Here is an 18,977-nt window from a genome sequence, read left to right on the forward strand (position 1 = left end):
TTTTTTGTAGCAGCCCCAATTTAATCCCCAGAAGAAATGGGAAGGAAGGGGAGACATTCTCTTATGTCTCGAAGAGTCTGATAGTAACAGAGCCTTCCTTGGTAACAAGGCTCTCCTGTAGGCTGCAGAGAGATGCTGTTTTAGTCCACTCTGCTCCTAGGCCCCAATAGTGAGAGATAGTTCTCAGACAACCTAACAGACATGAAGTATTAAGCTTAACTTTAAAATTGTGTGTGTATGCCAGGCGGTGGTGGTGCACGCCTTTAATCCCAGCACTTGGGAGGCAGAGGCAGGTGGATTTCTGAGTTCGAGAGTTCGAGGCTAGCCTGGTCTACAGAGTGAGTTCCAGGACAGCCAGGGTTATACAGATAAACCCTGTCTCGAAAAACCAAAAAAAAAAAAAAATTGTGTGTGTATGTGTGTGTGTGCACATGCACGTGCACATGCTTGCCTACATGTATGTCTGTGTACATGTATGCCTGTGTGCTGGGTTTATTCTTAGATACTGATTCACCTAAGAATAACTGGACTGCCCCTCTTAGTATGTCTCACTCTCCCCTTTATTTTTTTTCCTTTCCATCTTCTTCATTTTCTGATATTCTAAAATTTCCTTCACCATTTCTAGTGGATTCTATGCATCATCTAATTGAGAAAGGAAAGGTAGAAATTAACTCCAAAGAGTTAACTTGTGCTTAAATAAATGGCCTTTCAATGAAGACATGCATTCTCTCTTTTGGAAGAGGAACAGGGGTCCTCAAATGTTATTACTGCTCCTCTTGATACTGGGGACCTTGCGTTCCGAGAGATCTGCCCAACTGCAGTTTGCTACAATTTCTCTTCTTGCTGAAGATATAACCTTAATTAGAAATAACCTTCCCTTTATACCCAAACAGATTCATTCACTTTGTTTGAGATACAATCTACACCAGTCCCAATACATTAGTTTTTCTAAAATTTGGAGGATGATAAATAAATGGATGACTTTTCAAACTCCTTCAAGTAAAATAATACCACAACCATATTTAAACTCATGTAAGAGGTGAAGTTCTGGAGATTCTGTAAGACATTGTAAAACACAGAAGCGCAAGGAAAAAAAAACTCACATTCCTTTGTAACAATTGTAGCCAACTTTGATGTGATTGTCTACAATGCAGAAAGGAACATTATGAAAAAAAGGCATGGACATATACTGGCTATTGACCCATATAAGGAAACTAACTTTGTGTCCTTATTTATAAAGGAATGGTCATCACCCTCATGGATACAGAACACAGTAGGGAGCCTAGTTCAAAGTAGACAAACAACAAGATGTGCTATCCACCCGGAGGGAGACTTACCACTTCTCTAATATGAAGTTCTAGTCCGTGGGCAAGTAGGTAGCTTTCACTAGGAATCAAAGAAATCGTTTCCTCCTGGAAATACCCAGGGCTGAACTGGATTTGAAAGAGTGGTTGGCTGCCACTTTAGTCCTGGACAGCACAGTTCAAGCATGGTGGGAGAGACCCTGTGCTGTGAGAACTTGTCACTTGCTGAGTGGAAAGCTCTTCCTGTCTCAGAGCTCAAGGTACCCAGCAACTGTGATGGCAGGCAAACAGTCCTTCCTAGGGCAGTAGGAAATGTAGGCCCTGTAGCCCTCCCCACCTGCACCCCTCCCTGGGCTAGGATAAAGAACAGGCAGGATTCTCACCGGTTTGGAGCTTTCTGGTTCAGGCAGATGTTTAGCATCCACACCGCTGTCTTCCTCACTACAGTGAGGCCCAGTGCCACCCAGATCCTATGGGACAGAAAAGGCAAGCAGAAAGATGTTATTCTTCATTCACACTGTGTCAGACTACACGTAGTGAACAGCTTGGGTGTAGAGTTCCTAATACTGCAGTGGACACTGTTTCCAAGGGAGCCATTCTGCCATGTTCCTGTGGAAGAGAAGGCCAACAGCCATCTCTGTCCATTTGCTTTAGTAGGCATTGGTTCCTGCTGCCTACTTTTAGTATTCCTTGGGAGTGCTGGTCCCTGTTCTCTGTTACAGGCACAGGATGGCAGTCTCAGGTCAGTTCCCTTGTTTTTGTCAACAATCTGTCAGGAACGGAAACCTGAACCCTGGCCTTTGCTAGTTCTGGTAAGGGGTCCAAAAGGCATATGAAGTATTAGATGTCTGTTCAGTGTGTTAGTAGAAACAATTAGCACTGCCTAGATGGAAGGAGAGAACCAGCTCCCTTTGTCTCCTGATACCTCTCCCAACACTAAGTAAATGGAATACAAAGTAAACAAATTTTAAATACTTATGAGTAAAGGTTGATTTAGCTTTGACCTAGGTATCTCTACTAAGAAGCAAATTGTACTTTTGTAAGACATAGGGAACATTTTACAGAAAAACCTAACAGCTTACTCACATTCTATTTTTAGGTTGCTGCTGTTATCTTGGACTTCAGAGTACAAACATTAAATTAACCCTGAGCCCCTCCTCCTTAAGTTTACAGACTCTAAAGTCATGGGCTTCTGTAGCAATACCGATTTTCTTTTTAAAATGTCTTTCATTGGGCCAGGCAGTGGTGGTGCATGCCTTTAATTCCAGCCCCATGGAGACAGGTCTCAGAGTTCTAGGTCAGCCTGGTCTACAGAGTGAGTTCCAAGACAGCCAGGGCTACACAGAGAAACCTTGAGAAAGCAAAAGCAAAAATACCCAACACAAGGAAAAAAAAACTTTTACTGTTCCAGTTTTATTCATTTATATACTACATGTTAGTTGTTTTTAACCCTGGGTTTCTATTTCCCCTTCCACTGAAACCTTTCTTGTCACAAGTCCCCCTTCTACTTTCTGTCTTTTTGGGGTGTGACCCACTGAATTCTATGAGAGTTTTGTGCTTGAGCACAGGTGGGAGATTATTTACTGGAACAGGGACAAGATAATGACACTTCCTTTTCCAAAGATGGTTAACTGTTAAAAGCCCTTCAGGGGAGGTGGGGCTTACAGACCTTCCCCTGACTCCTGATTTGTGATGAAATGCTGACTGGCCCAATCCTGTGCAGGTCTGATGGTCTGCAGGTCCTGTGAGCAATGAGGTGAGTAATTTTCTAAGTGGTGCTTTCCCACAACTGCACAAAACAAGTATAGAAACATACCAAACAGTCACCACAGGACAAACAAACAGTCAAGAAAGCCTGATGTATACTGGTATGAAAGAGGATAACACACACACACACACACACACACACACACACACACACACACAAAATGTGGTTACAAATAATCAAAGCATCGGTTGACTAAAGTGTTCTTAGTTTCTTGTGTTCTTCAACTGTACTACAAACATTTAAGCACTGGGTTAGTTAGTCTGATGCCCTTCTCTCTATTTTTCTTGTATGTGGATAAAGCCTTGGCATAAGAATGCATTAAAGACACATTCTGTGTGGGAAAGTCATCCAGTACAAGTTACACCCAGTATAAGCAATGGGCTGAAAACCCTGAGAGCAGCAATCTTTGGTTAAACATCCAAATAGGTTTATCTCACCACATATATGGATTGTAGTTCTGAACACTATGTCTGGTGACAGTGCTCTTTATTCCATGGAGTCTTCATTAGAGTTATTCACCCATCCAACATCTTGCTACTATGCATGACAAATTAGGCTCCCTGTCAGTTCTCCTTCCAAGGCTCCAGTATTGGGCCTCAGCCTTACAGAACACAGCAGCTGGTTCTGTGACCAGGTGAGTCTCACAAGTGCAGCTGCATTTAGGACTCTTGCTTAAAACCACAGTTGTCTGCCGTTAAAAGCTCCACTCCATATCTGCCTCATACTCACTCTCCTAATTCATCCTGCTTCCACTTGATGCTGGTGCCAACAAGCAGTGTAACAACCGGGTTCTTTGTGAATCCATTTTCATGGCTTAGCTAGTCATAAACCATCTAGTTGGATGGTGGTACATCCTTTGAGTCCAAGAACTGTCAAACAGCTGGAAGGACAAAGGCCAGCACCAACAGTCTAGAACACTCACTTAGAATTGTTGATCTCAGCTGAACACCATGGCTGGTGTAGAGAAGGCTCACTACACTGCCTCAGTTTCAAAAAGTTTGTGCCAGACTTTGGCTATCAGAAGCCTTAGTGAATTGTATATGAGTCTCTCCCCTCAACCTCCCATCTACACCTAAGAGAATGCACTGATTTGAAGCAAACCCTAAACTATTTAAGTGTGACATGTGCTGGGCCTGAACAGTGGAAGCATACTGGGTCCCTGGTGTTGCAGTAGTAAAGAGGCTTTCCTCAGGTCTTTTCTATCTTTAGTATTGTGGACTGAGCTGACACCAGAAGAAGAAGCAGCAGGAGCTGACACCAGAGTGGTTAGTGGGCTCAGGCTGAGCTGCAGAAATGGAAAGGCTGCCTGCTGCTGAAGGAGGGACTGTTCAAAAGAGGAGCCAGGACAGAACAAGGGGAAACAGAGGCTGGAAAGGTGACGCTGATGGAGGATGAAAGACTGGATGAGCCAGGAAGAGAAGCTGCTAGCTCTGGCCACTGGAGGAGTTCCAGAGAGCTGTCTAGCCTATGTAATGGAACTGTCTACAAACAACAAATGCTCCCAATGAAACAAATACTGGGGTATTGTCATTCACCACAATGTAATGTTTCAGTAAATGATGGGCTATACACAAAGCAGATTCCTTCCATATGTCTTAGGGCTTCTAGTGCTGTGATAAAATACCATCCAAAAGTTACTATGCTTACACATCTCAGTCAAAGTCCATCACCAAAAGTCAGAGTTTCTTAAGGCAGAAACCTGGAGGCAGACTGATGCAGAGGCCATGGAGGAGGACTGCTTACCGCCTTTCTCATGGCTTGTTCAGCCTGGTTTGTCACACACCCCAGGACCACCTGTCCAGAATGGCACTACCCACAGTGAGCTGGGCCCCCTCACATCAATCGCTAACAAAATGCTCCGCAGGCTTGCCTTCAGACCAACCTGGTGAGAACATTTTCTCAATTAAAGGTCTCTTCTCCCAAATGACTCTAGCCTGTTCCATTGATGTAAAAACTAGCACATGCATCACACATTGATGGGAACGATGGTGTAAACAAACCACAGTGCCACGAATCACCTAAAAGTGCAGTATATACAATTATGTACATGCATCTTATCTGATAAAATGATGTACGGACCTATTATGCTATACTTCATATTGCTTTGTAAGAAGCTTCTCTGGAAGACAAAGTACTATTCTGCCAGCACTCTTGCAGCTCCTATTTCTGGTTTCTCTAGAGGGCCTCACTCCCTCCTCCGCCATTCATTAGCACCTCTTTTGCATCCTAATTATATATGCGGGAATCTCTCTGACGAGACTGAAAACCTTTGATGCCAACATCTGCTTCTTTCATGACCTTTGTCTGATGCAAGTATTCAGTCCTCCTGGGTCTGCCTCACTTCAAAGGCCATGCTGCAAGCTGTACGATGTCTACCTTTTCACATTCTCTTCTGCTTTTAGCTGGACATGCCTCCATTGAGGAGGATACAAAGGCCAAATCCAGATGGAGAGGAGACTTGGGAAAAAAAAAAAAAAGAAAAAAGAAAGAAAAAAGAAAAAGGAACGGAGGAACTGAGGATGGCTGAAACAGGGCATGTACTTACTTTTTCTAGACAAGCTGAAGGTTATAAGAGTGTCTGTGCTTAAATAACGCAAGAGCAAAATTGTAACTTCACTGTGAGGACAACATGGCTCGCACAGTGAGAAGCCTTTATAATCCCCACTCGCCAAGAACTCCAATCATGGCAAACAGTCAGAGACAGGAAGGAGAAGGAGGTCAGCAGCATGGCTCTAAGGAACAGGCATCCCTGGCGGCCTGAGGACCATCTGGCTGAAGGAAAGTGGCTGCTGACAGGGTGAGTCAGTTTATCCAAGGGCAGGTGTCCACTTCTCTCTTGCTGATCTTCAAATGTGGCTGGCGTGGCCTAGCCTGCTCACAACAACTCCCCCAGGAAGAAGCAAGTCAGGTCCACAGTTGAGGAAACACAAAGGCAGTGCGTGCATCAACACGGCAAAGATGGTAAAGTAGTGTGTGAGTTTTCGTGTGTGCGTGCAAGCATGCGTGCGTCTTATTAAGGACAAGTTTCCCACACCTTCTAAAGTTCTAAACTTCCCTTTCTCTCTTGGGCTCCCTGGGAATCTCCAAATTAAGGTGATGATTTTTTTTTTTAGTTTAATGTTTTAACTTTTATCATCATCATCATCATCATCATCTAAAAAAGAATGGGGCCACACTGGTCTGGGACTCTCATCTTGCAGAAGATGGGAACAAATACAGAGACCCAACTCGACAATACACAGAGAGTGAGGGACTTTGGAACACTCAGCCCTAAATGTGTTGTCTTCACCAAAGCTCAGGAATATATGAAGAAAAGGAAGTAGAAAGAATGTAAGAGCCAGAGGGGCCGGTGACACGAAGGACACAGTGTCTTCCAGACACAACAGGACTGACGCACATATGAACTCACAGAGGCTGTGGCAACACACAGAGGCCTGCACAGGTTCAAGCCAGACGGCCCCAGAGGCTGTCTCCAAGTGACAACCACTTGCAAAGGAAAAATTTAATTTTCTCAGATGGAGTCTAACTGGGTATATAAACCACACTTAAGGACAGGCCCCATGGCCAACATACAACAAACTCAATGGTGATTTTTGTAGTTTGTTTTTTTTTTAATCTCAGTGGTCCTTTGCTTATATATTATGGTTATGGTTCCTGGGTTTCTGTTTGGATGTTGTTTGTTTGTTTGTTTGTTTGTGTATCTGTGTGTGGTTTTTGTGACTTATTTTGGCTATCATCTATCTATCTATCTATCTATCTATCTATCTATCTATCTATCTATCTACCTACCTATCTATGTATCTATCTATCTACCTACCTACCTTCTGGTTTGGTTTGTTTCCTTTTTATTTATTTTTATTTTAATTTTTTTTGTTATTTGCCCGTTTGTTTTGTAAATAGAGAGAGAAGCCCTGGAGTTGGATGAGCGAGGAGGATCTGGGTGAAGATGGGGAAGGAGAAACCATGATAGGAACAATGTATAAATTTCTTTTAAAAAGATTTATTTATTTATTTTATGTATGTGAGTACACTGTCACTTTTTCAGTGACACCGGAAGAAGGCATCAGATCCTATTACAGATGGTTGTGAGCCACCATGTTGTTGCTGGGATTTGAACTCAGGACCTCTGGAAGAACAGTCAGTGCTCTTAATCACTGAACCATCTCTCCAGCCTCCAGTGTATGAATTTTTAATAGTTATAAAATGTGTGAGTGTGTGTGCAAGAGCACGCACACAGGCAAGAAAGCACCGACCCAGGAGCTCACCAGCTGGCTTGCTGGGCTGGGCAGCACCGTGGTGACAGACAGGCTCTACCACATGCAGCTATTACAGTGGTGTTAAGATCTAAACTCCCGTCCTGTGCCTGTGCAGCAGGTGCTTTAGTGAGTCACTCCCCAGCCTCCTAATTAAAAACTGTTTGGGAGAGTCTCCATATGTGGCCCAGGCTGTCATTGGATAGATAACCCTCATGTCCACCTTAAGTACTGGGGTTGGGGCATGCACTGTTATACTTTGCTTGCTAGTTTATTTTTCTGTTACTTTGTTTTCTTCAATATACAGTTTTTCCAGTTTCTTACCAACTGGATAGAAAGAATCTTAAGGGCAGAAACTTTACTTTGAGAACTGAGTCTGCCTAAAGGGGTTCTTGTGGTTTAGAAGGCATGTCTAACAAGATCCCTCATCCAACAGGACAAGAATACATCAATAGAAATAACTGTCTTCCTCTGACTTGAGATGTCACTAAGCATTGACTGGCTTGCTGGCCTCCTAAGTGCTGGGATTAAAGACATGTGTCACCACACCCAGCTTAGTTTTCTTTCTTTTAAAAATAAGACTCATGTCTGTGGTTTTAGACAGTGTTATGTCTGTGTTCCTAAATCCAATGCATTTTTTCAAACCATCACTCAGGGCTGTTAACTCTCACCACAGCAGAAGTTCACAAATACTTCTTTTTGAAAAAGAAAATTCTGTTTACTAGATATGACAAACTGAATTTCTTTCTCCTAACTGTTATCCTGAACATCTTTACTGTTACATAAGTCAGAATTCCAGAAAGGCAGTGCACAATTAAAGGTAAAATGGAAATTATGGTAATGGCTGATCCTGTGTAACCATCTCCTCCGCTCTCCAAGGCTGGCACTCCCTCTGACCAGCTATTCAGAAAGCACAGCCTTGGGGCAAAAGGGAATTAAAAGCTCCTGCTGTAAAGACAAGATCCAGACCTCCTCATTGAGGGATTCCGTGAATATCTAACATCCTGGGTCTATCTGAGCCCTCCTTATCTCTTATGGGATCACTGCAGTGACTTCTAAATGGGGTTTCCCTCCTCAATTACGGAACCCTTCTTTGAAAAACATCTGTTTTATTCATTTGTGTGTATATGAGCAAATGTTTGGTTCCCACATGGTTTCAGGGATTGGACTCAGGTTCTCATCATAATCATTGAAGATGGAAGGTTCCAGAAGCTGAAATGTATGCTGAGGCTGTGGTAATGTGAACACAACCACAATGAACTCCCAGTGTATGCCAGGAACAATGTGAGCATTTCATAGTGCTAATCCTAACAGGATGAAGATTCCAATTGCACTGCGCCTGACTTCTGAGCGCGTTCTGCACACTGTGCTGCACAATGCCGTAATGGTCTCTCCGAGGCCAAGGGTGTGTATAGAAATGCTGACAATGCCGTGGAAGTGTCTAGCTGTGTGGACTCTTCCAACTTAGGACTTGATTCTTGTTATTCCCTTTTGATAGACTTAGAAGAGGCTTCACAGAGAAAGACGGGCTTTGGGAGGTTAACTGCCTTTACCAAGGTCACATGACCAACATGCAATTGGTAGAAAAAAAATTAAACAATCCAGCATCACACAACATTACCATCACACTCGGGTTCAATATTCTGCTAGTATAATTTTCTTTGACTCTCCTGGCACCTAATGGCCCAAAATAACTTGGCTAGAACTAGGCCAGACATAAGAGCTTAATAAATATTTCTCAAATGAGGGGAGGAATGTGTGACGTCACTAGCGTACAATAAAAGCTGAATTTCTGTTGCCAGGTTCAACTTAACAGTGGCATGGCTGTACTTAATGTATAGTGTATGGTTTAAACTGGTCCTTTTGTCATCCACCTAATAAGTTATGCTTAAAAGCCCACAGAACCACCTACACATCAAGGCAGAGTGACTGGCACGTAGGCAAACAAGAACAGCATGGGGACGAGAGCTCATAGACTTCATCCCATCCAAAGGAGGGTGCCTTTCCAGAGGTGACAGTCACTAGAGCCACCAGTGCAGAGAATATAATTCAAATGGCAACACTGTAAAAGAAATTGTGGAGCTGCCTTCTTAAAAGTGGGGGCATGTGGGTGAGGGAGGCTGGAGAGATGGCTCAGTAGTTAAGAGCACTGACTCCTCTTCTAGAGGTCCTGAGTTCAATTCCCAGCAACCACATGGTAGCTCACAACCATCTGTAATGGGGTCTGGTGCCCTCTTTTGGTATGTCTGAGGACATCAACAGTGTGTTCATATACATAAAATAAATAAATCTTAAAAGAAAGAAGAGAGAGAGAGAGAGAGAGAGAGAGAGAGAGAGAGAGAGAGAGAGAGAGGAGCATTATACTCATGTAAGCACCTCGTTTGACTTAACTCTCCATCAACTGAAATGCTGACACTACGATACTGCATTCAGCTATTGTGATTAGGATCTTAAAAATTGTAAGTGGCAAATTTCTACCTCATATACATTAGCAGAGTGCTTTATTTAAAAAGCAAAATCAGGCCAGGTGTACTCACTTTTGATCCCAGCACTTGGGAGGCTGAGGCAGGCAGATCTCTGTGAATTTGAGACTAGCCTCCAGTCTGGTCTGTATATGAGTATGAGTTCTAGACTAGCCAAGGCTACAGAGTAAGATCATGCTTTAAAAACAAAAAACAAGCCGGGCGGTGGTGGCGCACGCCTTTAATCCCAGCACTTGGGAGGCAGGGGCAGTCGGATTTCTGAGTTCAAGGCCAGCCTGGTCTACCGAGTGAGTTCAGGACAGCCAGGGCTACACAGAGAAGCCCTGTCTCAAAAAACCAAAAAAAAAAAAAAAAAAATTGTAGCAATAAACATTGTCTTCATTGTCATGATTTCAGCAGTCTTGCTAACACTAAGGTTTTGGGTTTGTTTGTTTGTTTGTTTGTTTGTTTGTTTGTTTTTTTAACGTAAGACCCCAAAGGTTCTAGAGATGTAGCATTAGAGTCTCTGGCATGCATCAGGTAAGAATGGTGAGGAAAGACTTGAAATAGATAGAAGACATCTGGCAGAGGGCTGGCCCCACAGCCAGACTACCAATTCAGATCCTGCAGTTGTCCAGGAGCCATGGAGTCTTGGACCCACATTTTTTTTTTTTTGCATAATAGTAACAATAGCTTCTGCCTTATTGCTAAGATTAAATAATGTATGTGCAGAATATGTTGAGACCCCAGTAGATGACTGAGACCACAGACTGTCCTAAGCTATATAAAGCAACATGGCTTCATTTGTTTTCTTCTGTTGGGAATGGCTGTAAATATCAACCACATGCCTTCTTTAGTGCGATCTTGGCCAGCTGGTGTCTGCAGCGTCTAGCTCGGGGCTTCACACCACAGGTGACTGAGGGTGCTGGCAGCTGTGCCAGGCCCTGTCTAGGTACTGCCACTATGACTTTCATGGCCTTTGACCCCAGACTGAGGCAGTGTTGTTATTCCCAGAGCAGCACTCAGCACAGATGAACTGTTATTTAGTAAATTTTAACTCAGTCTTTATAGTATATATTAATAGGTATTGAAATTCATTTTTAAAAATTGTGCTAATCACAGAAATGATGTCACCATTAAAAATAATTTAGTCACATATTAAAGATTTTTTCTTATATCTTATCTTGCCAAATCAGTAATTAGCCAGAAAAAGTAACTTGGTGTCATTCAAAAGAGTGTCATTATTTTATTAGCATTTAAAAACTGATTTTGCTGTTTTGTTTGTATTTGTTTATTGTATTTATTTATTTATTTATTTATTTGAGACAGGGTTTCTATGTGTAGCCCTGGCTGTCCTGAACTCACTCGGTAGACCAGGCTGGCCTCGAACTCAGAAATCCACCTGCCTCTGCCTCCCAAGTGTTGGGATTAAAGGCGTGCACCACCACTGCTTGGCTTGCTACAATTTTTTAACTTGTAGCTTATTTGACAATAACTGGTCAAAACAGATAAAAAAAAATGCAAGTGGAATCACTGCTGATTCAATGGTGATTGATCTTGATTGGACTCAGACATGGGTGGGGTGTACACCTCACAGAGTACATGTGAGGACGTTTCTAGAGATGACTGATCTATGCAGTAGAAACTGAGGGGGAAAGTCAGAAGCACCTCAAAATGTCAGTAGCACCATCCATGAGGTTGAGTGCCCAGAAGGAAAGGGAGAGGGCCATGTCACACCACAGGTTCAAGTGCCATTCCTCCTGACAAGTGTCTATTACTGCTGCAGTGTGCTGAGGACATCAAAGTCCAGCTGCTTTATGGAAATAAAAAATCCATCGAGTGCACTGAGATCCATTTCTTACAACCTTACCTCAACAGGCGATGGGGAATGTGATGGCACTGGGAAGGGAGCGACGGCCATCTGATTGACTGCATCGTCGTTTCTGTGAAATGGACAAACAGGAAGAGTCAGTGCTTGAAAAAGGTTAAGCTCCTGACACAGATTACAAGTACTTCCTTAGTTCTCTGTTCAAAATGTGCACAGAACGCCACATGTATGTGGAGAGACCAAGCATGCAATGCCATTACACAAAGATAGGTGTCGAACTTAAGAGACACAGAGACAACTATTAGTGATATAGAACGATGAGTCTGGAAATTAGAATGTCTGTTGTTGTAGAAGATAATTTTAGAACAGTGTCAGCTCTTTTGGCACCATGGCATGTCAATTTTTAAACTGTGCACTCTAGGTCCTAGTCATGGCTCCAGTGTTGTGGTCTTTGAACTGGAAACATTCTGAGGCTTCTCACTTGGCTTCAAACTTCGTTATCCCAACGAATGATGTCAGGATGTCTACAACAGACCCTATATGGCAGACTGTGAGGAAGAGTGATGGATGGGGATAGCACAGCTCTAGAAAGAGCATGCCTTGTGGTTATGTGGGTGCTGTGTGCCATCTTAAATGAGCAGAGTACCAAGTAGTTGGAATCTAATCAGCAGGGGAAAGGTACACAATCACCTCTAAAACACTGGTTCTGATCATCTGGCTTATTTCCATGTGACCAGCAGACAGCAGGCAGTGCTTTGTAGGAGATCATGACTGTCTTACACTAGTTGCTCATTATGCAGGAGCAATATAACTATGGTAAGATTTATATATGTGAAGTCTTATCTTTCACAAATAAAAGCATGAAAACTCACAAAGATGATTTCTGCTGAACACACAAAAGCTGGTGATGAAATTCAATGGGAGAACATTTGCTGACTATGCATGAGGCTCTGAGTTCAACCCTAGCACTAAGAAGGGGGAAAAAAAATAAACCTAAGACCTGATATGGTCTCGAACATAGAAAAGTGACTTGATTAGGCAGCGAGGTAACAAGTCCACTCGTCCATGTCATTCCTATTCCAGACTTTAGTCATGTCTCTCCTTCCTTGAAAGGCCTGTCTTCACTCAGTTTATAAAACCTATGCATTCTTCTCCAGGCTGACTTAATAACCTCAACAAGACGACGACCTCCGTTAACAAGGGCCACATTTATGTCCTCGACGTCCAACCTGGTCTTCTTCTGAGCTCATTGCACATTTAACTCTCCCCTTGAAGGGTCTCTACGATCTCTCTGACAAGCGTCCTGAGAAAAACACTATTTCACTCATGCTCTACATTGTTCTATAGCCGACTCTCCTCACCTGAGTATTCACTAAGACTTGCCCTCTTGTCAACCAGGTACTAAGAGTCTTCAAATTTGTTCTGCCAGTCTAAGTTTTACACATATATAGGTGCACTTTGATCATGTCCATCCCTACGATCCTCTCATTCCTCCCCCACTCCCCTGTACTGAACCTATTCTTCCCTGAAAGTTCCTCTCCTATTTTCCTGCCCATGTTCAACTATATTTAATAGGGTCATTTGCATGAGTATGGGTGGTATTTCCGATCCATGAACAAGTCTTGTGACTGTACATTCACAATGTATCTTAAATCTTTCCGCCATTTCCCATCCTACCCTATGTGCCAGACACCACCATTTTTCACCCCAATCAAAGAAATCGTTGTATTGGATTTCCTGTCTTACGATGTTTCTCAGCATCTGCGCTGCAGTCCACTCTTCACACAGGAAAGTTACTGTGGTTGTGATAGATAAATCTGATTACAGTCATAACCACCCCAGCCTCCTCCTCGTTATCATCATCTTCTGTTTTGAGACTGAGTTTCCTGTAGCCCAGTCTGGCTTCAAACTTCCTACACAGAGGACGAGGACCATGAACTTTTGACTTTCCTACCTAATGTGATTATAGTTCTATTCTGGCTGGAAATCGTCTCTTGGCTTCTTATGCCGTTGAGGAGGCAGTCTACTGTTTAACTCATGGGAGAAACCCAGCTCTAGCTGTGGGGCTGTGAGGAAATCACTTTTCACAGGTTTTGTTTCTAGACTGTTAATGAAAGTAGGGTGAACTATCAGAATGATGAATATTCTTTAGAAAATGAGGCGGAGTGCAAAGATATGAGGGGGTGGGAAGATGGCGAAGTTAAGAAAGTGCCTCCCACACGAGCATGAGGATCTGAGTTTGGGTCCCCAGCATCTAAGTAAAAGCTCAGTGCAAGGCTCCTAGCACTGAAAACATGGCTGCACATATACTTTGTGGTCATGATTAGTTGTCTCAGGACATCCCTTAAAATTTAATGATTTTCCACAAATTAGTATGACTTCAATGGCATTTAAAGTCCACTGATTTTGTGGAGAATGGTGTCCTAGTGACTTCAAAGAGGAAAGACACAGGAGAAGGAGCACAGAAGGAAAGGTCTGACATTGCAAACGAGCAGTGGGCCACGGGCCACATGACTTCTGGAGTCCTCACGCCCTCAACAGTCTAAAAGTCTACTAAAGAATAAAACCTGTTTGCTCTATAATCAAGCTTTTGAACAACAGTGCAAATTTCTTAGGTGCCAACATGAAATACAACCTAGTTGCAATTGTTTGTGTTTTTCTAATTATATTAAGCACTACTAAAGAGATGATGAAGTGAATTATTCCAGGGTACATATCCCTGTGTGTACAGTTCTACGATCCCTATTGGATGCCTGAAACCAAAACAATGGATCCTACCTATATTTGATGTTCATATATATTGTATTCTAATTTCCTTTCTGTTGCTGTGATAAAAGCACTCCAACCAAAGAAAAAAATTTAGGGAAGGAAGGGATTCATTTGGCTTAAACTTCCGGGACATAGTCCATCACTGAGGGAAGTCAGGGCAGGGACTCACACAGGAACATGAAGCAGAAACCACAGGGAAATGCTGTTTGCTGCCTCATGCTTAGCTAGCTTTCTTACTACACTCAGAGCCACTTACCCAAGGATGCTGCTGCCCACAGTAGTCTAGGCCTTCCAATATCAACTAACAACTAACTCCCCTCCCCTGCAACCATGCCAGTCTGATCTTGGAAACACCTCAACGGAAAAATCCCTACTCAGGGGACTCTATGCAGCGTGGAGCTGATAGTTAAAGGGCATATGGCTATCTAGGATGGTTTATGTATCAGACACAGTGAGAAATTAGCAAACACAGAGGTGGGATCTTATTTCTTAGAATCACAGCTGATAGCTGGCCACCTAGCAGGAGAGTATGCACACTACAGTGTCTACTGAATGAGTGATCTGAGAAAACCTGAAATGGAAGGCAGTGTGTGATCAAGCTAAGTCCCATGTTTTCCAATCTGCTTCCATGAGTTAATGTCAGTTTTCTGCCTGTAGCCTGCCAGGAACCAGCACTTCCCCATGTGTACGTCTAGCTCATAGGCAACACCTGGATGGTACATCAGCTCAATACTAGCTAATGCAAACAGCCTGCCTCAATGAGTGGATGGAGCATACAGGTACCTTAGTTTGGGGGCAACCAAATTCTCCACCTCAGGGATTCAAATTTTAGAGAAGATATACAGAGTTCAGTAGTGTATCAAGACACTATCAAAGGGAATCCTCCAGTTAATACAGAACTCAGGAACCTCCCAGTGCTGACAATTCTTGAGGTGCACTGGTGCCTTCTCTTCAGAAGTCTTAATGGTTCCTTTTGATAATCAACAAGCTGTCTCTATAATCTCCTAACCAGGTCTTCCCCCGTGGATTTTTTCTTTCTTTTTTTCTTTTTTTCCTCCCAAGACAGAGTCTCAAATATCTTCAGGATGGTCTTAAACTCACAAGTTTAGAATGGCCCTGGTGCCGCCCACCGGATGTGGGGATTACAGTCTTCCACCACTGGGAATAGAACCCAGGGCTTTGTGTATGCTAGGCAAGCACTTTACCAACTGAGCTACACGCCAGTCCTGCTTTCCTTTAATTTAAGCTAGTTAGAGTATAACTGGTTGCAGTTTAATGATATAGCTCATCTTATTTTGAACATGATATGTCATCTATTTGACACATGTTTATAATACAAATATAGAAATCCCTGCCTTGATGATATCAGCAATTAGTGAGGCATATAGCAAACAAACAAAATTACAATTGTAGAATTACTACCCTGGGGCTGTCAGTTTGGTTTTTCTCAATAGGGTATTAAGAACACTATCAATTCTGTCTCTTATTTGTAGACTATATGTACTATTTGTAGAATATATATACATATATATGCATATATATACATACATATGCATATATATGTATATATTAGTCTTTGTTAAAAATACACTCATGGGATATTAGTTTTTGTTAAAAAAAATACACTCATGGGGCTGGAAAAATGGCTTAGTGGGTAAGAGTAATTGCTTGCTCTGCAAGCATAAGGAGCCAAACTCAAATCCCCACATCCCCACACAAAAAGTTGAGTGTAGCTGTGCATGTTGGTAACTGTAACATTGAGGAGTAGAGAATATAAGAGGTTACTGGCTGGGCAGTAATCATCTGGCCCAGCTCAGATGGTGAAAAAGCTTGTGTTAAGGCAATAGGGTAGAGAACACTACTCTGTGTTGGGTGGTGGTACGTCAGGAGGTGATGTATGTGTGGTGCAGGTATGTGTAGCTGTGTGCTTAAATGCAGAGGCCAGAGCAGCACACAAGTAAATACTTGCACCACACACACATCCCATCACAGAAACACACGAGCACTGGTAAACCCAAGCAGTATGTATTCAGGCAGAATACCACAAAGACTGAGACTTCCTCCCCTTGTACACATGACTGACAGTGTAGACAGGTCGGTGATTTTCCTTACATGATCAGCTTAGGTTATGTGACACAGCTGACTTCAGGATAAAAGGAGATTACCTGATTGTTCTTGAACCAATCATGAGAAACCTTTAAATAGAGAACTGCCATGTCTCAGAAATAGTGTCCACATCTCTTAATCAGACTGACTCACATGAATTCTGAGCTGAAGGAAATTCTTCTGGAACACCTTGAGCTTGGGGCTGAGGATGGAAGGGGGGGCTCTACCTGGGGAGGAAGAAGGCCTGGGAGCACTCACCCTGAGCCAGCAAGGAAAAAAGGTTTAATAAGAAGGAACTCACAAGAGAACTTCCCCAGCGTCTACACAGTCAAGCCTTACTAAAACACTTGATCTCCACTTGTGAGACCTGGAACAGAAAACCTAGCTACTATACCAGACCTACAGAACCATAAGCCAACAAGCAGGGGTGCAGGCATGCTGTAAGCCACTGAATTTGTAGCAGTATGTGATATAGCAAGAGAAAACTAATTATATATATAGACAAGGTCTCACTATGTAGCTTATGAGGGCTCAGAACTCATTATGTGGACACACTGGCCTTGAAGTCTAAATTTTCCTGCCTCAACCTCTTGGGTGTTGGGATAACAAGGCATTTGTCACCAATCTGAAAACATAGTCAGCAGAAATAGCATTTGAGTGCTACTGTATGCCCTTTAAGCTACAATGTCTCCATGTGGTAGCTACAGTTTTCTTCATCACTTTATTTTACACACAGGTAAAGCCACCCACCAAGGCTACTAAATCACAAGAGCTACAATTCAAAACCATGGTCTGATTCAGAACTCCCTCATAACGGTTGTACTAAGTGTCCCACCTAACCCAGAGCCACAGATGTCATCTTCTTTTATAGGTTCAAGTTAATCAGATCTACCATGGGGAAATTTTTACAGAGTCACAAGTTTTCTCTTAAATTCATTTTGTAAGTGTCCTAAGGGAAGATACACATTGTTCAATCTACCAACTGCAGTCTCCCTGAGTCTAATGGTCACATTGCCTACCACTTTTATGGATTTAATGGCTAAAACATGCTTTAAGACGTCATTATTTAAAATAGTATGTGACAGGGCAAACAGTAAGCAACACAACAGAACATGACTCCCTAGGTTGCCTAGATCACAGGTACAAGGCTGCTCGTAAGTGCTTCTGGCACACACCTTTCCTCCTCTTGTAAGCCAGCCCTCATTCACTGTCCTTGTGCTGCTTTGATGACCATGAGAAGACATGCTGACGTGGAATGTCTGCAGCACAGATGCCTAAATGTTCAGAGTCAGTGGAGATGCATGGATTTTGCTGAATTTTAATGGGACATAATATGAAAAAGAAATAAACCATTAGAAATTATTAACGGGTTGGGGAGGTGTCTCAGTGCTTACGAGCACTGCTTTCCCATAGGACTCAGAGGGGACTGTCAGCTCCCACCTGGAGGCTTATCACGGCTTGTTCCAGTTTCAGGAGAGCTGACACCCTCTTCTGGCTTTTTCGGGCACCAGGCATGTGTGGAGCACACAGGCATACATACAGGCAAAACACCCATCCACATGAATTAATTAAAAATTAATGTGAAATTTACCTATTAATGTTGCTAGCATGTATGTGCGTAATGTGTATGTGTGCATGCAGGACGTTAGAGGAGGCTGAAGAGCTGGTTTTATCTTCTGCCTTTCTGTGATATGTGAGCTCTAGAGACTGAACTTGGGTCATCAGATCTGTGTAGCAAGCACGGTTTTTTTTGTCACTTTACTTTGGGCTACTGCTTAGAACAGAAGTAGAGCTGATTCTATCCTCAAATATGCTATAGATAATTTTGTAGAAGAATGATTTTTTAAAATCATGGTTACACCTTATTCATAATACTTGAAAATTAGAAATGCTCACTTATAGGAAAATGGATCAATAAATTTTTGTACATCTATAGAATGGAACATTACTCAGCAATTAAAGGGACAAATTTCAATGACTATGACTGATCTTGACTAGCAGTGTCAGGGTCCTAAGTAGGAAGGCCAGGAGATGAGAACATAAAGAAGAAGATGTGAAAGCTGGAGACAGGAGGTCTTTGAGCAAGCACATTAAGAAGCACACCATCTTATATACTACTTCCAGGGGGAGGAACGGGACAGTGTCAACGGAAAGCTATTGAGATGGAATCACAAGGAAGCTAATCAAGCAATGTTGCACAAGGGAAATCAAGGGTGCCAGAGACCAAAAGCACAGCAGCCTTGTGGCCGACAATTCCAGTCTCTTCAGGGAGTAAAAGCTAAGTTCTCAGAACCAAAATCTTAACTTCTTTCAGGCTCAGGCTCCAGCCTTTCTCTTTCTTTGCTTGTTTGATCCCTCCCTCTGGACACTGGATTCGATTTTGAATGGAGTTGGTATCTTTTGGGAATGGATAATATTAAAATATTGTTTTATACTGTTTTACTTTATTAAAAGACTTGCTTTTGAGTTGGATTATAGTCCTCCCTT

General features: G+C 42.6%; 1 protein-coding gene across 2 annotated transcripts in view; it reads right to left on the bottom strand.

Annotated features, from left to right (window-relative positions):
- Patj (PATJ crumbs cell polarity complex component) overlaps positions 1–18,977 on the bottom strand; it is a 299,188-nt gene that overhangs the window by 76,456 nt on the left and 203,755 nt on the right. For both annotated transcript variants that reach the window (XM_028778758.1, XM_028778759.1), the window contains 2 exons: positions 11,658–11,730; positions 1,688–1,774 (listed from right to left, as the gene is read on the bottom strand). In XM_028778758.1, the coding sequence (XP_028634591.1) occupies positions 1,688–1,774; positions 11,658–11,730 (160 nt within the window). The remainder of the gene's footprint in view (positions 1–1,687; positions 1,775–11,657; positions 11,731–18,977) is intronic.

This window comes from Grammomys surdaster, unplaced genomic scaffold, assembly GCF_004785775.1.
Source record: "Grammomys surdaster isolate TR1022 unplaced genomic scaffold, NIH_TR_1.0 341, whole genome shotgun sequence".
In the NCBI taxonomy this organism is placed as follows: Eukaryota; Metazoa; Chordata; class Mammalia; order Rodentia; family Muridae; genus Grammomys; species Grammomys surdaster.